This window comes from Syngnathus acus, chromosome 15, assembly GCF_901709675.1.
Source record: "Syngnathus acus chromosome 15, fSynAcu1.2, whole genome shotgun sequence".
NCBI classification, from domain to species: Eukaryota; Metazoa; Chordata; class Actinopteri; order Syngnathiformes; family Syngnathidae; genus Syngnathus; species Syngnathus acus.
The window spans coordinates 981,045-1,004,320 of record NC_051100.1 but is presented as its reverse complement, the minus strand read 5'-3'; the positions used below and the strand labels follow the sequence as shown (position 1 = coordinate 1,004,320).

The following is a 23,276-nucleotide window of genomic DNA, read 5'->3' as shown; positions in this document are numbered from 1 at the left end:
GCCAGTTAAATTGGGGAGTCCATAGAGAACACAATTGAAGTCTGATGGTGTCAGATCAGGTTTGTGCTGAAGATCTTCATCCGAATCAGAGACAGAACTGTGATCTGCATTGAGGGGGGGGGGGGGGGGGGGGGGGGGGGGAATAAAAAGTCCACTTTTGAGAGGTCGAAGTCTGTATCTACTGCAGTTAGATGTGTCTATTTGATGCCTTTCTCTTTTCAGAGAGATGAGAAGAGGTGGAAATGTTTTTACAAGGTGATTCGAAATTTCTAAAAACAATTTGGTATGGATGGATACATTTGCAGAAACACAACATTGTTTGAGATGGAATGCAGAATGGAGCCTACCGTTTGATCCTGTTGCGTCGTCATCTCGTCTGAGGAGATGGACAATCTGACCACACGTCTGTTTGCCGCTGAGAAAATCTACAACAGAGATTCTTCTTATTCTCAAGTCCCCACAACACAAAACATGTGAACAGCTAAAGAAACAAACATACTGTCCAAAAGTTGGTGATGTATTCCGAGTTCTCTTGAAGGCTGCTATGCCACTGATTGAGGACAACGCAGTTGACACCAATCAAGCTCAAGAGCAGAGCCACCTCCAGCGGCTTCTCCAGGCTGCGTTTTCCGGCCCTGGAACAAAAGAGTTAGGAGGCTTGCCAGGAAAAATGGAACCATCTCATTTTCAACCAAAAAGAGAAGGATTGAAATGGAGCCCATTGAAAGCGGAGACAGGGAAAGGAAATGTCAAAACTAAAGACAAAAGGATGAAAATAAATACATGTTCTAATGAAGGAAGCTTCATTTGACCTTTTGTGCATGTCAAGGTTCGATGAGTGCACAGCACTGGTTTTACTCTGGACCAGATCAAACAGAAGAGCCAAGTTACATTCTGAAAAGGACAGAAAATCACCTCATTAGATATGTAACTAAATATAGAGATATAGTATGTGTGCATTGGGGAAAGAAGGACCTGGCAAATTGAGTGCTGCTAGTTTGGCAGGTGGGATCGGAGCCAAGAAGCGTTCTGCTCCCAGGTACATGAAGCCACTGCATTTGCACAGCACCGTCTCCAACTCACTCAAACTAAAAAAAAAACATAGATGAGATGAAGTGCATTCCTCTATGACCATGCAAAGTCTGCTTTGTCCAAAAACAAAAATGACAAAGTCACACCTGGGAGTTTGTTTGATGCCCACAAAGCCCGGCAACAAATTGTTAAAATTCTGACCGTAGGAGCCCCAGTTCATCTTCATACTGTCAACAAGAGTGGTCCCTTCTGGAAAACATTTGGGCAACTATTGTCATTAAATATACACTTGTCACAGTAAGTGGAATATGCAGCTGAATGCGATATAAGGCTGTGAAGATAATGAGAATGAAAAACTAGGATTCTTAGATAGTTTATTTAGCAACATGATTCATGCATTTATTCATTTAGAATTTAGATAAGATAGAATAGTAGGACACAGCCTACTGGAAATAAAGCTATACAACAAACTTAATAGAGAAATGAAAACATCTCTGACAGTGTCAATCAAAACAGAGCATTATGTTTATAAAGTGCAAATATATATTTTCTTGGTGTGTTTCCCCAAAAAGTAACAAGAAAAAAAACAACAACCACTACCTGGCATTAAGTTTTACTCACCAACATTGGTGAAAGTATTGACAATATCTTTGTCATTAAAGATGCATTTGAAGTTCCGTGTGTCCACTGGGACGGTGTGTTCAGGCAAGACATTACTGACAGGAGCTACCTGTGGACATGTTAGACATACCTTCTTTGCACAAAAGTGTCTTTGTTTACTCAACTTGCTTGATCAGACACATTAGGAATGATAGCAAACAAAAATATTTTAAAAAAATATTTTTTTAGACCACTATCTAGTGTAAGTCTTTTTTTTTTTTGGCCAGTTCTACAGTATGTGCAGGACCAGATCAGTTTACTCACCACTTTGACGGGTTGGTTCTGATTGGGTTTCCTCTTCCCGCCTTTACCTCCTTTGGGCTCCTTTTCCGCGACTACAAATGCAATGAACAAATGCATGCATGTTGGATTCTTTTCTATTAATGTTGATTTCAATTTGTCACAAAGGGCACATTTGAATCTTCAATACCTTTGACAGGCTCTTTTTTTGGTATACGGCTGCAGAGAAGCTGGAGGGAGAAATCTCGAGATACAGAGTTTAGTAGGTCTCCCTCAAGGACAGACAAGGCCTCTAATGGCAACTCCATCAATTTGGAGTCTGCCAGTAACACCACAAACGCTTTTGTTGTCGCTTCTGATTTTCACAGACAAACACACATTAGCGTCTTCTAAACAGCACCAAATTGTATTAAGACAAGAGTAAAGATTGTTGTAATATATGGAATTGCAATACTTCAGGATAAAATTGTACTATACCTTCTTCATTTAAGGATACTTTCTTTTCTTCACTTTTGTCTTGGGCCTTTTCAGAAACTGATACAGTTGACTCTTGGGAACTGTGATAAAAAAAAAGAAGAGAAAAAGCTTCTCATGAAATCGTGAAGGCATCAAGCGTAGCGCAGTTGCTGTACGATACCTCAAGAAAGTGAAATCAAACTGAGAAAGGAGCGGATTCAAGTATTCTTCCATTTGTTGAACAATTTCTTTGAAGTGAAGCGTTAAGGTATTTTCTTGATCAGATCTCTGCTCAGAACGTCAAGAGAACGTGTTAGGTGCTTTTGCTACTACTGCGGTAGGTAAGAGAGGAGGACAGACATACCGGATGAGAAATGTGACCGTCTTCAGGGCTTTGCACTCGTCCATCATGCAAACAGGACTCCTTTAGGAGTCCGTGTCTCATCTTTTGGTCAAAGGCCTGCTTCTGCTCTCGAAGAGCCAGCAGAGCCCTCTGGCAGACAGAAACCTTAGCCACTCTAGAGCACGGCGGCCAAGCTACAACAAATACATTTACACACACTCAATGTATGCTGAGAGACACTTGCAGTACACCACTTGTAATTGGTCCCAGAGAGCACCTCTTGCCAATATCTTCCTGCAATCCCTCTTTTTTTGTTTCTCTATTCTCCTTCTTCCTCACCATTTTCTGTTTCACGGAACCACCCCATTCTCCAAAATATAGACAACAAATTTCTTTACTACGACTTACATTTGTCTTATGCAAAGAGGTCAAACTAAAGTTCGAATGCATCTTTCAAATGCAAAACACCTGTCCATCACAAACCTCCAACTCAATTTAAATGCAGACTGTGATAACACATTCCTATGAGTATTGTGTACGTGTGTTACTCTGTAAGCATTAAAGATATAGTATGTGCTTTTAACCTTGTGATGTCTTTCCTTTTTGACTTTCTGCAGGTTCAGGCACCTTGTAGAGTGCTCCGTAAAGTTCAGACCTAAAACACGACACACACGGTGATGGAATGTTACTAAGGTACACAGGAGGTTTATCATGAAAAAAAAACTTCAACAAGGAATTGAATCTTATAGCCACATTTTGTGATGGTGGAGAAAAACAAAAAAACAATACAAGACTGTGAGAAGAAGATATGCACCAGTGGTACATGTTGACGTCTTTTCTCCGAGACGGCAAGTTCGCTAGTTGTTAGTGATTGAATCATTTACACAAGTAGAAATTACCCATCTTTAGAATGCTGCAGTAAAATAATCTTCAGGTCGGATGAAAGTTCTGCAAGAAGTTGGAGGTGGTTGGGGTTGATAGTTATTTGGGAAAAGGCCTGCAAAAAAAGTGGTACGTTACGTCACATCAAATAACTTGTGTCTAAAAACACGCAGAAAATGTTTCTAAAGAATGTCTATTTTTCTTCTCCTGGAGTGTGAATCACCGAGGAGAGAATTATGAACAGTCAGTGTTAGCACAAAACCCTTTGACTTGAATGGTGTCATTTAACATGAGTTTGAATGTACAAAAGCATTTGAGGTCATATATATAGCTCAGCATCTGTAAGCAATTTTCAGGAGCATGGACATCCCCAATATTAAGCAACATGCTATGACAGAAAGCATTCATCATGAATAGTGTGCTACCTTGGAAATGCTGTTCAGGGAGTGTCTTACTCCTTCCAACACTTTAGTGGGTCTACCCTCTTGAGACACAGCCAGTTTCCTGTACAGGCTGAGTAGAGCCGATAGCTGGGACACGCTGATGTCGTCACAGGCCAAATTTAAAACATCAGCCATCACATCCACGGTACAAGCACTCTAGGGATCAAAACACATGATATAGGGGTCATGTAGTTGGAGGTGGCATTCTTCAAGAACAAATTACAGATGACCTTTGGTATATTGGTCATTATTAAAGAAGCAAAGCTCTCACACATTTACACGTTGTGATGCACAGAACCTTACCTGAAACAAGGCCAGATACTGACATGCCAATTCATGGTCTGACTGGCCAAGACACTCCAGCATATTGAGAGAGGCATCGCTCAAGATGGAGGCTGGCAAATTGTGCTCAAGACATAGACTAACCGTTTGAGACAGTAAGTTCTTGGCTTGGGCCAAAAGCTGCTCAACCTTGCGCTTTTTTTGCTGCATGGCAAAAAGAGGTAGCAGTTACAAACAAATATTGGTCATGTTGCTATTGTGTACTGTAGTTGGAATCAGTTCGAATGTACCGCTAATAAGAAAGGATCAATTGAACCCAAACATTCCATATCAAAGAATACAATGCTATGCCGGGATGTGTTATAAATAAATAAATCAATCAGAACAGGAAATGGACGTGTTTGGCAACTTCCCTCAGCCACACCCCTTTTGTTACCGTAATGTCTGTCACCTGCTTCCTCTTGTTACCTTGTGTATTTAAACCCTGCCCGTGTGTTCCTCCTGTTCGGTGTCTACTGTTGTTTTGGGTTCCTGTCCGTGCCTTGTGTTCTTGTCGTCTGGTTTCCCCCTGGTCTTGTCTGGAGGCTCATGGTCAGAATTGTATCCTTGGCCAAGTTGACTTCTGTCTGTCGGTGTGTCTGTCTGTTTGCTGGCCGTGAGTCTCTATCCCGCCCGTCTGCGTCTTTGTTGCCCACCGTCCTTCCTTCCTTCCTTCCTTCCTCCCTTCCAACTCCCTTTTCCCTTCAATAAACCCTGGTCCAAGCTGCATTTGGTCGCCCTGGCTCAACTCATTTCCTGACACATTAGTAAAATCTCAAACAAGAGATGAGTATGTACCTGTGGCTCAGTGCTTTTAGCAGAGGTCCTCTTGGACTCTTTACTGCTTAAAGTACTTTCCTTCTCTTTTCCAAAATTGTCTTCTGTCACCGTGGTACTAGTGCCACATGTACCTTCCTGTTGTGGAGGAGGATTTTAAGATCACAGGTTTAATAGAAACCATAGCATGGTCAAAAAAATGTTTCTTTTTTGCTCAGCGCAAGTCCATGGTGCATGTGTGAACTTTTCTTTCCTTTGCTATTTTTGTAGACTCGCTCAGTTGGAAACAGGCATTTGCTGCGCTGTGGGAGCCAAAAGAGAAGACTAGGCATTTTGTACCTTCAAGTGTCTGTCCCAGAGAGAAGACATATAAACAGGATCCTCCTGCACAGCCAGCAGTCTCAGGGTCTTTCCCATCAAACTCAAGAAACGTGCTCTCATCTCCATGTCGTCCAGCGAGCAAGAGTTCACAGCAGCCAGCTGGCACAATGACTTCTGGCCCAATGTGCTTCCCACGTTCATCCACTCCTGTGTAAGACGCAAGGATTTCATGTCGGACGTAACAGCATGTGAAAAGCCTACCATTTGTGAGAAACAAATTGCTTTGGCAGGAATAAAATACTGGTTGAATGAAAATAGCCAGGTAAAATGGAAATCAAGTACTTGTGCTGGCCTATATTATGATCCATTATGAAGATTGAGTGGGAGGAAGCAAAAGCTTCATTCGAGAGAATGATTGGCATACTTAACTGCATTGTGATTGGGCAAAGCTAAACTCCATCACCCCTTTGCAATTATGCTCCTCATGAAATTGATTGAAGCAATGCTTACAGTCTAAACTTGTTTCCACTCACATCCTTAAATGTCTCTCTCAAGCGTTAGCATCTTCAACCTATTAAGACTGAGTGCATGGGCGGAGCTAGGTTTTTCTCCTTGGAGGGGCCACAGGGTGGCCGAGAATCGCACAAAACACCAAAGATGACTTTTATTGACGTTTATGCAAGATCTACCTGTTCAATGGAGTTGGTTTCAGGAATGCGCCGCATAAAATCCTCAATTGCTATCTCAGCAGTACTCTTGTCCTTGACCAGGGCTCGGTTGACTATTTCTTCACAGTGTTCCTCGAGTATTGCCAAACAAACATCTGCCAGGGTGAGACGCAGGCGTAGTAGTGTCCACTTGGGTGATAATATCACTCCACGACTCTGGCAAAGAAGGAAAATAAACATACCATGTCATACTTAGTATTTAAATCATGAATTGAAGAGAGGCGCATACTTGTAGTATTGTATTCCAGTGATATTAAAGTAAAATTGGATTTATTGTGAAAAAGATAAGCAATTTCAGAACTTTTTAGATATTCATGAAAAACGGTCTAAATGATTTTGCAGAAAAAAATAACTGATTGAACAAAAGCAAAAGACTAAACAGCCAGTGATGAAAGGTTATCTGGAAAAAAACACTTACTGCAAAGCAAAACTACTAATGGCAAAGCTTTAAATGTTCACACATCATAAGGTGCATGTATTTGATCAAATGCACCAGGTGGCATTTTTTTCAACTATAGATGCTAATGATATTAATATTGATGATTACTGTAGCCATAAAAAGATGACTAGAACAGATGAGCACAAGTGACTAGAGCAGCAGCACCATCTATTGGGCAAGTATTCTTACAGACACCCAAGTCCACACTCCAAAACCCAATTGTGCTTGGTTCTCCAAGAGGTGTTAGGGTGCAATCATTTTTTTTAATGATGCCATCCAAATAAATCAGCCAGTGCCTGCGCTCAAGCCCATCTGGTATGAATGTGTTGACAATGACAACAAGCTTTAAGTGTTCATTTGCGACATTCAATCGGTGCCGTTGACTTACAGCCTCTTCCAGGAGGAGCAGGTTCTCAGCATTCAAAACCACACGTTCTTGTTCTGAGATTGCTAACTGCATGTGGGAGAAGGCGTCAAGGAGAAAACGCTGCTTCTCTTTTTTGTCCGGAGCCTTGTTGGCCAGAAATCTTCAGAAGGTTGACAATGTTGTAAAAGGAAAACATAGATATAGTGTCTGCATTAAACAGGGGGACCCCCAAAAATCCGGAGCAACTTTGCCCTCACTGACCTCAACCCATATGTGCACTCTTCATGGCTCTTAGCAGCATGCTCTCTGTAGTTGAGTTGGGTGAAAACCCTGGCACATTGCCCCAGTGTATCACAGGCAGCTTTCAGTATGTGCAATTCCTGAGTGGACAGTGCCACTCCTGGCTCACTGACACAAATGCCACTTAGAGACTCAATGGCACCCCTGAAACAAAAGCATAAATGACATTGGGAGATGTCTCAAATATTGTCATTCACCGCCGAATCGACCTTTTTTTTTTTAATCTTCAGGAATATTTCAATGAATGAATAAGTCCAATGACCTCATTTCTAATGATGTAATTAAAAATGTGATCTCTGAGACTCGGTTCACCCGTCGCTTCAGAACCACCGTCAAAGCCTCACACCCTTGTTTGATAATCTGGTCAATCTGTTGAAAAGAAACGGATGCTTATGTAAAAAACATTTGGAGAAACGGCAGTATGTTTTTCTTGACCTTGGCTTGTGCATCCTGGACTCTCTGGCCCAACACAGCATCAACCTTTGTGAGGGTAAACGTGTGCCAGAAGTATTCGTCCCCACCCAGGGCTTGGGCCTTATCCAGAAGGTAGAGGGACTGCACATAGTTCTGCTCCTCACAAGCGAGAGCAGCCATACCCAGTAAGATCCTTGGCATTACAGTCTGGTCTTTAAATTCCTAATACAAAGGAAACAAACATGTCATGCTTGAAGCTAACTTGAACAACTATTCTCTCAACTCACTCGAGCGACCAACTGAGCTTCGGCCAGGAGTTGCCGGGCTCCTTGGTACAATCCCATCTCCAGGCAAACCTCTGCTTTGTCAACCCAAATATTCAAGCCAAACAAATTCTTCCTCTGTAAATGCGACTCCATATCGGATTCCTGTCAGCAATGGAAGAAGCATCAGCACGCTCTTGTTTCTTTCATTTCTCAAAGGTAATGATTACAACATAAATAGACATTTTTGGGCTGACCTGATTCTGCGATGAATAGAGGCGTTTTCTCTCCTGTGAAAGAGTGATTGCTCCATGGCACCTAAGGCAGTGAATACAGTTTATCATAAACGAATGATATTATGTGTAGAAAAAAAAACACATAGTTGTCCTTCACATACGTAATTTGTTCTTGTTCTTGTATTTTCATCAGATTCATTAGACTCTCATGATACGAGGTATCAGTCTCCATGCCAAGCTGACAGCAGGTCCGAACTATTCTGAAAAGGAGAGAAGGCCAGAAAGAAAAAAAAAAAATCATGACCCTGATGTTGGATTCACAGTAGGCCTATAAAATATTTCTAAACCATATGGCCACCAATTAAACTAATACCCTCTTGTTATTGAAATCCCGCCCATAAATCATTTTTGTGTAGTTTTTCATTTACGACCTTCACCAGATTGGCTATACAAAGTATTCACGTGTCAGCGTTTCTACCTGAGACGATACAAGTCCGAAAGGCTCTTCCTATCCAAAAGATCGTGAGCAAACGTCTCAGCTAGGTGCATAACAGGTAGGGTCAGGTGACTCAATGAGAGCGAGTGAAGCTCTTTTACCAGAAGGTCAAGATAAAACAAGCTCTGGGTCTAACATCAGGCACAACAAAAACAAGATGAAAATCAATCATGAAACTCCAAACAATGTGATTGAAGTGGACTTACCTGATTTGTAATGCTGTGAATATTGATGCACTGTGGGTTACAATTTGTTTTGAAGGTGTAACGGACCTGATCAGAGCACGTGTATTTAACCCAATACTCCAGAGTAGAAAAAAGAGTGGAATCCAAGACAGGTTTGGGATTCACTGTCGGTGGGGTAGGCTGGTAGGGCAAGGAAATCATACACAAACAATAGCATATTGCTATACTTCATCACAACCACATATTAAAGCGAATCACCCAAATGAGGAAAAGTAGTCGAAAAGTACATCTTTGACTTTTTTGCCTTTTCCCTTGTCTTTTTTATTCCCGACAGGTGTGGGATTCTGGCCTTTCGGTTGTTCGCTGGGGGTCGCAGAAACAACTAGCGCTGACATCTGCAGGGATAAACAATTTCCATATTTACGACAGGTAGAGATGTGGGGTGCCCCAGGGCTCAATCCATTGTCTTTTTTATACATGTGTATAATCAACCCATTTTGTCATCAAGACAAGTTTAAACACATTTAAAAGCACATGATTGTTTTAAAAAGAACCCAACTCACCTGCCATATTTGGAGAACAAAATCATATGCTCTGAGCAGGTTCAACTGGTGCTCCGGTGAATTCCGATCTGCCATGACAGCAAGCAGAGTGTGCGCTTGTACCAAGCTGTCAAGGCGTTGCACCTCCCTCAGATTGGACACCGTTTGTGTGAATGACAGTCCTTGAACAACAGCCAGAGTTTCACATTTCACTGAGCCCGGATCCATATTCTGAGAGTCTTCTTCGAGACAGAAAAGTGGGAAAAAATGTCGGATACATGGAGCAAGGTCAAGGTAGAAAATAAGAGGATTGGAGTGTGAGGAGACCTGTGACTCCAATGACATTCACGCTGGTACAAATAACATCTCAAATGTGCACTTAACAAAAAGTCAATATAACACATTTTTGGATTGTGGAGAAGGAATATTAACAAGACAACAGTAATCACACATGAGGCTGACCTTACGGTTGAGAGAAAAAAAAGAGGCCATTTTCTTCCAAAATATTTTTGGTCATGAGTGGCGTGAAATGACACTCACCTGACACAGGTACACCTGAAAAATAAAAACATAAAAGATATGAATTCAACAAAGCAACTAAATTACCAGTTAGCCAGCAGGTTGTACCTGATTTTTCTGACTGCTCTGTTTCCAAATGTAGAAGAATATCAATGGCCCACTGAACCTGATGTCGGGCCTCTTCCGTCGACAAGTTGTGACAGTACATCCACGCTCCAAACGCAAGCAGGAAGCTGACCTTTTGCCATTGATTTTCTTCAGACTTCAATACATATGTAGAACATAGAAAACAGATGCACGCGTTCTTTTTTGGACAGCTGTAATCCTGTCTTGATTCCACAAGATGGTGGTAAGATCCCAGTTTTTTTCTTTTCGACCCCACTTAACTGTTTTCATCAGCTGATAGTTGCAGTCGCCTTACCATGAGAGAGGTGACCGACTTCTGATAGCAGGTCAGCTGCTGCGTGACATGGCAAGAACACAGAGCTGCTTTGTGCCACATCAAGGAGCAATTCTGCTCCTCTTTGCCTTGTAACGTTTGCATGTCCATCAATACGCTTTCCCCCAGCCGTGCCTTTATTTGGATGCGACATTTCAGCAGAAATCTGTCAAATACAGATAAGAACAACTTTTGCTTTTATCTTCCTCGCTCTTTTGAAATGACATTTGACTTACAGTCGATGTTTAGTGGCAGGCATATCTCGAACGGCATTATCCAACAGCTGCAAAGCACCATTGCAATCTGTTCTATCAATATAGATTTGAAGCAACAGACAGTACAGTGATGATCTTAGGGTTAGGACTTCTTCATCTGCTCACAGAAGCACACAAACAGAAGAGTGGAGAATTAAGAGAAGAACCATGCCAGGATCCATATGGTACGTACTGTAGCTCTTACTTGGTGCTTCAGGTTTAGAACTTCCAAGAGGGACTCCTTTCTGCATATTTTTCACTTTGTCCTGCTTCTGAAATATGAATTTTGAAAAATATTACTACTAAAGTGGTCTACTACAGTTACCATAGCAGTCAGCAGGCTTTTTTTTCTTTTAGGCTGTAGTACGAAGTATGTGGTGTGTGTGCGTGTGAGGGAGAGGGAGAGAAAGAGATAGAGAGCGAGATTTCTCAAATTTGAGATTTCACTCCTGATCCTATCCACAAGTTGTCACCGGTTCATAAATAATGAATTAGTCTGGAGCCCTGCTGTCTATAGAATGTACTCAGATTGATAGGAAGGAAACCAATTTCATTTCGAAAAATAACATTAACGATTCACCAAAATGTTGGCTGCCAATATTGGCAGCAGGCCCTTCTCACACACAATTCCACAGTGGGAAATAAATAGTATGTCTGTGCAGCAGGTGTCAATATGGCCAAAGAATGCGAGTCATACATTTGTATGCTTAGGATAGGTGTGGAGGAGGGCATTAAGAATGGCCTCCACGGGCTCTTTCAGCTGATGCCTTTCCTCCGGGGAATGCGTTCGAGGTAGGCAATTGTTCCAATAATGCCTGGCAGCTGTAAAACATAGTTCCGAATGCCCTGCCTTTTGGGCGTACCTGTGAAGAGAATCTACATTTAGAACAGAGGCTGAGAAACTGAATGAGGATCCTCGAAGCACTTGGGCTCCAGGTGCACCTGATACTGGACAGAAGCATGTCCATAGCTGTCTTGTAAATATGTACATCTCCGATAGACTCGTGGATTGAGCTTAAGCCCCTCAAGCAAGCTGCTGTGCTCAGCATCTCGTTCACTGCAGGCAAGCCATACCTAGGGAAGTGAGAAGCAGAATTAGGAAGTCTGTAGAACCTCAAAAGAATTGGTCATTTCAGGAAACATTCTCCCTTCACCCAAGATGTTTCCATCTCACCCCCTCATACACAAGTTATGTCTATACAATTCGATCTTCAGGGATTAAATGATTACAAAAGGTCATTGTACTTACAAAAGACAAGGAGTTGTGTTAAGACACTTTGATGCCGCATCCTCAAGATCCATGGCTCTCTCTGTGCAGCTCAGGGCCAAACTGTACTCCTTGGCATGATGGCAGAATGCAGCCAGCTGGCACCATGTCTGTAACTCTACCACAGCATCAGTCCACTTGCATTGAGACACCATGCTCACCAACTTTTTGTGACAAGAGGGGGGGGGCAGAAAATATGTAAGACGGAGGGATTTTGGTGGACAAAAGGACAATTAATAGCTGTCACAAGGGAACGATTTACAAAAAGTGATAAGACGAGATTGATAGCAAGTGATGAGGAGAGTTGAAATGATAAGGGAGTAAATCAAGCGGAAGGAATAAAAGAGCATTACAAATAATGAGGTAGTCAAGAATGGGAACAAGGCATCGAGAGCAGATAGTAGTGCATGAGTTTGCGTTATGAGGGAGCAGTACTGTCGGAGAAGAAAAATAACATTTAAGAATAGACGGAGCAAAGGTTGAGTAGCGCACATCCATTCAAAACAAGAGGAACAGAGCCAAAGGCAAGCTGGGCCCATGTTAACTTAGTTAGGGATGATTCATTCTCAAGGTATTGGACAGCTAACTCAATGTATGGTCACCAAGGCAACTGGTGATGTAGGTACGTACCGCTGAGAGACTGGGATCATAACCTTCCGAGGAACTGGAATTTTTATACGACTGAAGCATCTCCACTGCAATCAGCACACGCGTTATAGGTGACATTTCTTCAATCTGAAGAATACAACAAGAATTATCTTTAGATTTTGGATGCAGTCATTTTCCGACTACATACATATCTGTTTGTATTCATGCTTGGTTATGAATTATACATGCATTTAACACATTGTGAGGTAAGCCTGTAGAATAGTAGCATTAAACATTAGTGAAGGTTGTGCACATGTAGTGTCATTATCAAATGAAAAAGCATATTCGATTATAAAACAGACTCAGTTGTTTATAATGCAAGACATTTGTATGTTCAATAACCAAAAAAACTTGCGCGTTGAAAGAACAACATTTTATGAATGATGGATTGAAATTATAAGTAGAAACCATTTATGCAGTTTTCAGTGAGCCCGGGGAGGAACAAATCTAATTAGTTTGGACACAAAAAACACATCAAGCTCAGGGCGATATGATTATGGTGATTTAGCAGTCGATTTCTGTGACGAAGCAGTCTTTTCATTGACTGTATACGGAGTCGCTGTGTGTTACAACTCCATGTGAAAATGGCAATAACATCAACGTGTACTGCATAGGAAACGTGTGCTGGGACCAGAAAACAACAAATGGGTCACGCTTGAGTTGAGGTTAGGGTTAGTATTTCTCTTTTAAGATCATAACAAAGCAATTTTTCTTTTCTTTATTTGTTCATTTGAATGACTGATATGTGGGGAAAAGAAGCAAATCTTTTCTCTCTATGTAGTCGGGGAGAAAAATTGAATAGATGTCGTGGGTGTCAAAGAAATACAAAGCCAAATATAGTTGAGAACTTTTTTTTTTTTGGGTTGTAAAAACTTTCAGTTTTTGATCCAGTGCCATGCAGCAACATTGATGTCTTTGTTAAGGCAAGTCTGTGATCTTTCTTTCGGGGTATGGAGGAAGCAACCTTGTTATTCAAGGCAAAAACTCAAAACACGGTTTTGCTCGTCTAAAAGAAGATTTTTTGTTGTGATCTTTCTTTCGGGGTATGGAGGAAGCAACCTTGTTATTCAAGGCAAAAACTCAAAACACTGTTTTGCTCGTCTAAAACAAGATCTTTTGTTTTGGGGTTTAAAAAACATGAACCCAAATTGTCAATTCCAGTACTGGATGATAATAGAGTATAATGTACAATTCCTTCCATCCATCTATCTAAACAAGGCTTAACTTCTTCACCATGGGTACCGTGAAACCGATGTCCGTTTGGCAGCCAGCCTGCTGCTGCAGGAGGATCTTGATCTGTGCCCACGTGGCCACCAGTTGCTTCTGGACAGCAATAGGTACTGCCTCCCCTGTGGTGCCGTGGGATATGGAAAGGGCGTAGTTACACAGCTAAGAATGAAGACAAAACATACGTATATAAAGTATCAAGTTGAGTATTACTGGAAGAAATTGAAACTTGAATGAATGAAACCGTCACAAACGGACGTACATACCTCAAAAGCTTTGTGAACCTTCAGGAGAGCATCAGGGTCGAGCACGTCGTTCGTCTTCTCAGATTTGACTTTTCCCATGTTGACCGGTAGCGCAAGCTCTTCATACAAACCTCGGGCCACGGCATCACAAAGGTGCACCACTAAAGCATGATTTCTATGGATGAATGAAAATCAATGTATTATACGAGCTATTTGGGGAAGGTTAAGTCACTTAAAAATGGTTTTAAACCATAACGTGGGAGGCCTAAAGCAAGGCTAAAGTCCAGACCAGTGCTTCAATCCAAACAGAAGCTTGAAGGCCTCATTTTAAATTGGACTGGCAAATTGATGCCGTTTTTAAATCCATTTTTTAAAAGTAAAGCCTACCCTGTGCATTCGGTCTTTTGGAACATCTCTACCAGGTTTTGGAAGGTGGGGATGAGGCAGTTATAGTCTCCAGTAACCAGCAAGTGCCTGTTGTAGTTCCATAAGTAAATGGCAGAATTTGCCACAATCCAGGGTTCCCTGATTTGTGTGCCGAGCTCGGCTGCTCGCAGGAAAGTGGACGTGGCATAAGCGGACAGATCCTGGATCCAGTCTCTGAGTGGAGTTACGGAAAGAAGAATAACAACAGATACAGTTGCAAATATATTTCATAGCCTCACATTTCATAGGCAATAATGTGAAACAGTTAAATGGGATAGATCATATTCAGCGTGGTCAGTATCTGACAGATGTCATTAAGCAGTGGCAGCTGGTCAATAGAGGACAGGACAGTATTTTATGCTTCCCTGATAGGCTAGCAAAAAGGGCCTCGTGTGTTTTTAGAGTTTGGACCAAGCAAATAGTTGTGTTTGTCTTTTTATACCTGTAAATAATCCAATGTGGGTCATCCTCAGATACACCTACATCCTGTGGCAAGACTGCAGGGCTGTTGAGCTGCACACCTTGCATTTGGAGCTTTTGGGCAGTAGCCTGAAGAAGAAAGGTGATTATTGCACCTTCAAACACTAGCTACATCGTTCCAGAATTACACACAATATGCACACACCAGTTTAAAGCACGTTAAATCCCAGACTTTCAGATCATCTTCCAAAATATGCCCTTAATATGGATTTTAGGAAACACTGACATACCTCAGCAGTGATAAAGCATATTTCAGCCAAAAGGCGCAACTTTTTTGCACAAGGTTGATTTTCTTCATAGCTGTTGAGGTTTTCAGTAGAGCTCTCTTGCTCTGAGCATTTGGATTCTGTCCACAAAATGGGCAACAACTCCTTGTATGTTGAAATGTTAACAAATGTAACTCAATATGAACGTTTTGTCTTCAGGCCTATTTAATATGGAAGCAGATCATTTCATTGAGGATCTTACTGCGACAAATGGACATCTTGGCTCTGGCTTCATCATAGAGCAAACAGAATCGACCAGCCACTCTGCACACATCCCAGACTTCCTGTTTTCTTGCTGTCTTTGCAAGCGTCGCCCATAACCTCAATCTAGACAAGTCGATAGATACACGTCACCTTCTATGAACGCCGTTGGAAATGATACACAAATGTAATCAGGTTTTGAAGTTGCAATGGGATTCAGATTTGCAGTTTGACATTAAAAAGTGGCAGAACCAATTTGCACATGCACGCTCAAAACACCTCTCTGTGTTGTCAGCGTTTTCTCCTTGTCGATCCAGGTATCCATCCAACTTCTGTACGGCCGCATAGTAATTGTGAGCCTGAGCGGAGAGCTGAGCTATCGGTCCACACCCCACACTGGCTTTGGTAACTAATCAAAGAAAACTCAATGATTTACGATGCAAAATTGTACTTTCATAATTTATCAGGGCGGTATTGTAGAGGTGACGAGTGCACATAATATTCTATTTGTTTTGTTGCACTTTGTTGAACTTCAGTGACTGCCTCTCATTTATTTACAATTGATTAAATATGCCTAGAATAAATACACACAGCAGGAAGAAGAGGTGTGTGTAAAAAAGTGGTTTACGCAGCAAAAGCATTAGCGTAAAAGAGAGCTTCTCGTTCAGATCTTTTTTAGATATGCCACGGTCTCAGCAGCACTGGGGGCATTTGGTGGAGAAATTAGATGAAGAATACAGCAGTGGTTCAAAATGTATACAGTATATGAGTGTGTGTTGTTGTTGCTAATCCTTCACTCCATGTGCTATCTCTGATCTAAATGACTTTTTAATTAACAGTCGTCTCCCATGATGGAATGAATGTCCTTTGAAATGCCGCAATATCACAGCTCATGTGAAACAATGCATGGAATCTATTTTTCCAAGCCTCTACACAAAGACGATCAATGTCCTCACATTAAGAAGTCATGTGACGCTAACATGCCAGTCTGAATTTTAGTTTCAGTGCATGCAGACTGGATGCATGCAGGCAGGATGCAAGTACATTTGTGAAATGTTTGGTTTACGTGCAAGATGTGTTGAAAGAAAATCAATTGACAATTATGTGACCACTGAATGTGAAGAAGAAGAAGAATTTGTACTTTTGGAGATGCTATCTGCATTCAACACCATCTGGAAATCAGCGGGGGCCAATAGTTGGCCCACAGTCAGCAGTAAGGGACGACAATCTGTATTTTGTTGGGGCTGCCTGTCCTTGACCTGATAGAAAAAGACCAGAGTTACTGCCAAGTACAGTATAATGAAGGGCACTGTACGTATAGCCAAAGGCATTCGGCCATGTGGCCACTGCATATAGTAAAGTTAAAAACCACCCAGCCAAACAACCCCATTTACTTATTTAATTTCTTTTCCGTTTTTTGGTTTAAATCCGGGCTTGGGACCGGCAGTGGCCGTGTAGTCAAACCCAAGTCGTCTGCACAAAAGGACACAGCATTGCTATTACTGTCTTTGATTTTATAAAGGGAAGAAAAGACAAGCTGTAAGAAAATGTCGTTACAACGGGCAATTAAACTGCTTTATTAAAGTTGGAAATGTAGGCACATGTAGGCAATGTATAGATTTTACTGGCTACTCCTCGATTCCTTCTTAATAGGCTTGACTAGTATCCTTTCTGTCAAAATTTCTACCTTGCACGCTTCCAGGACTGTTCAAATGTGTGCTGCAAACCTGCTGCATAAGCATGGCGGCTTTATCCTCGGTCCGAGAGGGCGTTTGATAAAGGTTTCTTCTGAGCTGAAGGAGATGGAAAGCTGACGACAATCTTTCTTTTTGTGTGCCGTTATCCAGCAGCATGGCTTTTTGTAGGTGAGTCATCGAAGCCTCGAGGAGTCCGTCTTCCTCTTCAGACGCGGCAAGCTCCGCGTGGACCTGACTTCGAACTAGGAACAGCATGCTGGGAAAATAAAATCCAAATTCTTACAATAGGAACAATCCCAAAAAACAAGTTAGGATATACATCTTATCTTACTGCTATTAGTAAGCAGTAGCCCTAGATGGCCACATTTAGCAACGATCCATCAAACGGGTTACCATTGCATGTCCTCTAGTGTTTGAGCCATCCGCAACATAGGTGTCTTAACGTGTTGGCGGAGATTATGCTGCAAGAGTGGAAGACAGAAGCTCCACTGGGTTGCACAAACGGCCTGCACAGCTTGAGGGTCCCCCTCTCTGACTGCAGCCAGCAGACACTGATTTAGCTTTCCTATTGCTTTGAGACGGGCCTGGGGGAAAACAATATCTTCTGAAGCAATTACAAGAGACAAGCCTTCTATCACAGAGTCTGCCATTAAACAACGAGGATAAGAAGAATACGGCAGGAATACAGTGTAGCAGTGTATGCACTAATGAAGCGATCGGCAACGAACATGAAACGCAATCTGATCAGCAATTTCAGGACTTAATTGGCTTTCCAAGTATAAGCGTCAATGTAACTAATATTTAAGAAAGTGAAACTTTTAACAGGCCGGTGCTCGGGTTTCCTCCCACATTCCCAAGAAATTGTCCTTAGGTGTGATCGTGAATGTGAATGGTTGTTCGTCAATATGTGCTTTGTGATTGGCTGCCAACTGGACTACTGGGATAAACTCCAGCACGCCTGTGAGCCTCGTGAGGATTTGGAAGATGAATGAATAAAGGAAAGTATAATAACATTGAAGTGCTTATCAAACAGCCAAAGTTACTGCTTGATGATTAATATCATCTGAGATGTGTCTGCTGATGGAGCACCTCCACACTGGATTTGGAGTAGTCATTCGTCTTTGTCTCTTTCTTCCGGAGCTCTATTTCACAGTTGATACATTCCATTATTATTTGTTCACCGAGACTCTAAAAGGAGAGAGCGAGTCAATGTTTGATGTAATGAGAGAAAAGATTTGCGTTATTTTAAACCCAAGAAGCTATTTATACATGATATATTGCCATTTATAGCATCGTTTTCATCGCCTTCCCTTTATGAATGTATCTTTCCAATGCTGTTTTGGTGTGGTATGAAGCAAGGGTCACCAATGAGTAGCCCACAGGTCTGTTAGTAATATTGATCTGTTTCCCAATAACATGATCAGTGTCTTTCACAAGATTGAATATTGGGCACTCACTGTGTCCCCTGCCGGCTTAAGTTTTTTTAAGCATTTCTCAGCCATTTTGTGATCTTTCCCTTGTAAGGCCAACAGAGCCAGCTCCAAGAGGAAGGCCACTCTGAAATACAAGGTCAAATAGAATGTGCAGTGTCAGCCAAAAGCAAAATGTTACATGACAGTACTCGGAACGGAGGCCCAAGAGCAGCCATAATTTACATTACAACAAGTAGGGGGGGAAATGCCAAATACTGACAACAAAATAGCTTTTTATTCCTGCATGCACAAGTCAATAGCAAAGGCATAATGGGTAAAAGGTTTAACTCAATGGACGTTCAAGCCTAGTTGTGAGTACTTTGAAGGTATTTGTGAATCAGTTCTAACATATGTCTGAATGTACTCGGGAGTACTATTGACCGTATTTGCCGCTCCCAAAAAATATTGGCTGCAAGTAGGTAAGACATGAAGAAGTGTCATGGATTTTAAGGTGACATACCTTTCAGCTGGCAGAATGGGAGAAGCTTTTGTGGAGTCCCCCAGGAGACTCAAAATCTCCTCAAGCTCATTCAAATCCTTTTTTGCTAGTTCCTCCTCTTTTATTTCTCCCAACCACCTAAAAACAGTCTTTGCGTAAAAACACTTTTAAAAGAGCTGTCGCTGAAACAAAGCTCTTTACAGAATATATAGTATATAAAAAATATATATATATATATAACAGAACACGTCACATATAACAATGATACAATCACAAGTATTTCTACATTTGGCTAAAAAACGGCATCCAATTGCTTATGGTGATAGACTACACAAATCATTGAGATCATTCTTAGTTAATATTGTAAATGTAGATTGAAAAAGTATAACTTTAATTCACCAAATTTGTGCAGAGAGTAAGCAAATAAGAAATCCATTCCAAATCATATAGTTCCTTACCTTTTGAATTGCAGCATTTTGAAAATGACAGTCAAGGTAGTAGACTGACGGCTTTTTTTGAGGAGGATTTCCCTTTTGGACATGTTGTGCCACACCTAAGGCAAGAGGGCTGCGGTTACAATTGATACTTCTGGGATACAAATGCTATGAGACGCAATTGTCGCTTCATTCGTGCCTGTGGACAGTGTGCGTGCGTGTGAGAGCGTGTGTGCATGCATCCGTGAATTCCCTTACAGAATCGTTTTGTTGCTTACCATACTGTGATAAATAGTTCCACAACCAAGGGCCATTCATTCCAAATGTCCTTTTCAAACCTTTGTTTTCATACATATTTGTCAAACGTGAGATTTGTGAAGTCCTTTGAGACTTGTGATTAAGGGCCACATAGTAAATAAACATTGCTGTTGAATTGGGATTCCACATTTCAAAAAACAAAAATGATGGTACCAGATTGGAAATGACATATGGACATTCAACCAAGGCGTGTCCTTGAATTAGCATCACAGATGTTTTCAAACATGGAAGCAGTCAGCCATCCCATTCAAATGATGCCACATAGCCACTGTGCTATTGGCTGACATGCTGTGTTAACACACGAAACACAAAAAACAAGGTTCTCTCAAGACATTAGAATGATCGTTCTAGACGATAATGTGTCATCGGTTTGTTTTTCAAACCTTTCTCTTGAACCGCAATTCCAAAGCAATATCTCATCTGGTTATTTTTCATTCAGATTCTTCTTTTATTAACAGAGGGGTGTCAATATTTTTTCCATGTGTTCACAAACGAGGGACAAAATGAAAAAAAACTGTTTTCTATTGTTTGCAATGCTTATATAACTTTTGGACAAAATCCCACAAAGCTAATTTGCTTCTTCCATATAGTAAATGTGTTTCCATTTGTCCCTGCACTGCATACCTGTAAGCGAAAGACGTCTGCTAAAAGATGAGGGCAGTGTTTTCTGATGAATTCCTCTGTAACTCTGGCATAACTTGCAGCATCATCACTTTTCCCAGCATCCAAAAGAGAGTCAATTAGGTACCTGAACACAAGCAAGCATTGATGGACATTATATTCCAAAAAATCTTTTCACATTGTGTCAAAGTCAAAAACACAGTGCATCCATATGTGATTAACAAATAATATGAGACACTTATTATTTGTCAATCATTGACCTTTATTTGTACACGGTGCAGTTGCTTTGTTCCGTATGATAAAATGGACCGTGTGGACTGAGATACAAAAAAAAGTTATCCACCCCATCTGATCCTGTCAGGAAGTGTAAATCCAATTAAAAGTCACTCTCACCGCACCGCAGCGTGCGTACACACATTGTACATGGTGTCTGGTGACCAAAAACCAAATTAGCATTTGAACCTGAGGTGTTTTCATGAAGACGAGACATCTTACATCAGCGCACACCAAAAGCAAGCCAATTAATTGGCAAGCCACAAAGATGTTGCGGCACACCAAACGCTGCTTAATTAGCTTGGTATGGCATGGCTATGATTGAAGAATGAACATAAGAGTGCAACGAGGTGCCACTTGCATCATGAGTTGAGCCCTCCAGCTGTGGTCCTTGTCTGCCACCAATTCCAGACTTTTGACCACCTGCCCGAGGGAGGATATGAGGTGGCGGCACCGCCCTGGCTGGAGAAGAGGACGTACCATCTGGAGATACAGCACTGAGGCATTGAACACAAGGTAGTGCGATCTGCCAGAAACAAACCACAAGCGCAACAAAGAAAACATCAGGGATAGCCGACGAATATATCGACGCAACCCTATTCGCAATTTGTGTTGTGATGAATGTCTAAATAAGAGGAAATGGGGAAAAAAAGAGTGACATTTCAACGATTTGTTTCATGAGCCACAGTAGAGAAATCATTTGATGTATAAAAAGTAAATGTGTGTTCATTTTAAATAGGCTACTTTAGTGTTCCTAATTTATCCACCAGAGAGCATGTTGTGTACTTGTCTGGGCTTGCTTGAACATACATATACGTATATGTATACCGTAATTTTCGGACTATAAGTCGCGGTTTTTTTCATAGTTTGGGTGGGGGGGCGACTTATACTCAGGAGCGACTTATATACATATATATGTTTTTTTTCACTTTTTTGAGCATTTTATGGCTGGTGCGACTTATACTCCGGTGCGACTTATAGTCCGAAAATTACGGTATATCCCTTTAGGTGCTGGTGGTTTGCTCATTTGACCCTTTTCTTGACGCATTCCCCTTTTCTTAACAGATGCATTGCAAATATCCAAATATCTTTTACAGAGAAACACCGGGGAATTAATGTACATCAAAAAGTTGTTTGAATTAAACCAACACAGGACAGATGGTCATGGTAAGTAAGTAGATAACATTGAATGATTCATTGTTTGCCATTCAAACATTCATGTCATGAAAAATGAAACTAACTATACACACTAATGCACTGCATTGTCGACTTTCTACAGCTGGTATATTTGACTAGGTATGCATTTTGTGTCTTACTGTTCACGCAGATGGGTTTATTCCAACAATCAATTGTCTAAAAGGATTTCTTACCTTTTCTCTCGCTTTGAAATGTCAATAGCTTTAAGTAAATACTGGACATTCTCTTTCAAGTCTCCCTAAAAGACAAAGAAATAGGGCAGTGAGAACTCATCACCTCAAAGAGTTATTTCCCTAAATGCCATTGCCTCTTTCTATTGAGTGCATCTCTAGTGTAAGTAAGTCCACCAAGAAGCTGTACCTAATTTACTGTACTCACCATGTTGCCTGTGGGCGGGGGAACTTTCAGTTGGCTCTGACAGAGCAAGGCACGACACAAATATTGATCAGGTGGTGGATTGTCAGCAAAGAACCTCTTCAGGCAGGTTGCCGCTATCTCGAAACAACCCAGCTAAGACACAATGCAAACAAAATGACAGTTTCAATACGTTTATCAGTTTGTCATTTGGATTGCACACAGACCATGCTAAGACACTTCTATTTAGGTACACCTGCATCATCCAAGAAGCATCCACCTATTGAAACGGTCATTTTCCATCTGCGTAAGGGTTGCAGCTAAACTAAGCTTTGCATTGTCATTATTTCAATTGTCGGGGCGCATACCTCCAGAGCAACTTCTGCACAGTAGATATACATATGTCGGTCAAAGCTGAGTGTTCCTCCTGAGTCAGCTTCTGCCATCTCTTCCAATTCATTGAAGGCTGACTGCAAAGCTCCGGAGTCTGTTTATGCAACAAAACTGTAAAATGCAACTTCAATGGTGTATCTTAACAGTAACTGAACCTGCAGGAAGACAAACCTTTTTTCTTCTTGGCTTTGCCCAAATACTGGAGGACATCCAGATCCATTTTGCCGTCTATTTGCAGAGCACGTACTGTAAAAGCAGAAATAAACTGATTTTCAAGCTCCCTTGCAGGTACTTTCCCTGTTATCTCAACAGCTACTGGTATCTTTATTTACAAAACCAACAAGCTTATGAATTTGAATTGAAATACTTGTGATTTTTTCCTGGCACATTTCTTAACCTGTTCATGTTAAATCAGCTCTTTATTCTTCTGGTGCTTAATCAGCAATTTAAAAATAGCACATTCCGAGTTTAGTGTGCAACAAGCCTTGATTGCATTATAGCTATTTCAAACGTACCCTAAATGTTACATCTCACTAGTTAGTTTAATAAAGCGTAAAACAGTCACATTACCCGTGTAGTAGAATTTTAAGAAGAAAATGTCTTCTGCTCGTTGTTTTTCCCAAATGTTGCGTCAATCACTATGACTACTATTAATTTGTTT

The 23,276-nt window shown here is 41.2% G+C and overlaps 1 protein-coding gene across 1 annotated transcript; it reads right to left on the bottom strand.

Moving 5' to 3' along the window:
* Nucleotides 1-449: 449 nt before the first annotated feature.
* LOC119134610 (cilia- and flagella-associated protein 46) lies at nt 450-23,276 on the bottom strand. Its single transcript, XM_037271437.1, is given in 60 exon segments — nt 450-511; nt 514-635; nt 813-894; nt 976-1,088; nt 1,179-1,281; nt 1,654-1,762; nt 1,957-2,027; nt 2,123-2,287; nt 2,410-2,489; nt 2,570-2,676; nt 2,753-2,925; nt 3,316-3,386; nt 3,631-3,728; nt 4,039-4,212; nt 4,360-4,542; nt 5,176-5,292; nt 5,494-5,682; nt 6,165-6,359; nt 7,031-7,169; nt 7,271-7,453; nt 7,572-7,678; nt 7,745-7,945; nt 8,011-8,151; nt 8,244-8,304; nt 8,384-8,482; nt 8,701-8,849; nt 8,925-9,083; nt 9,191-9,298; nt 9,467-9,772; nt 9,897-9,907; nt 9,986-10,000; nt 10,073-10,226; nt 10,386-10,569; nt 10,640-10,775; nt 10,863-10,929; nt 11,355-11,520; nt 11,600-11,731; nt 11,907-12,088; nt 12,555-12,659; nt 13,806-13,961; nt 14,066-14,219; nt 14,432-14,644; nt 14,913-15,019; nt 15,181-15,296; nt 15,419-15,543; nt 15,697-15,826; nt 16,559-16,676; nt 17,145-17,370; nt 17,508-17,698; nt 18,204-18,302; nt 18,572-18,671; nt 19,047-19,163; nt 19,484-19,578; nt 20,402-20,525; nt 21,033-21,197; nt 22,042-22,106; nt 22,247-22,378; nt 22,591-22,709; nt 22,787-22,861; nt 23,186-23,276. Coding segments are annotated over 59 exon segments (7,620 nt in total). The 5' UTR covers nt 22,836-22,861; nt 23,186-23,276.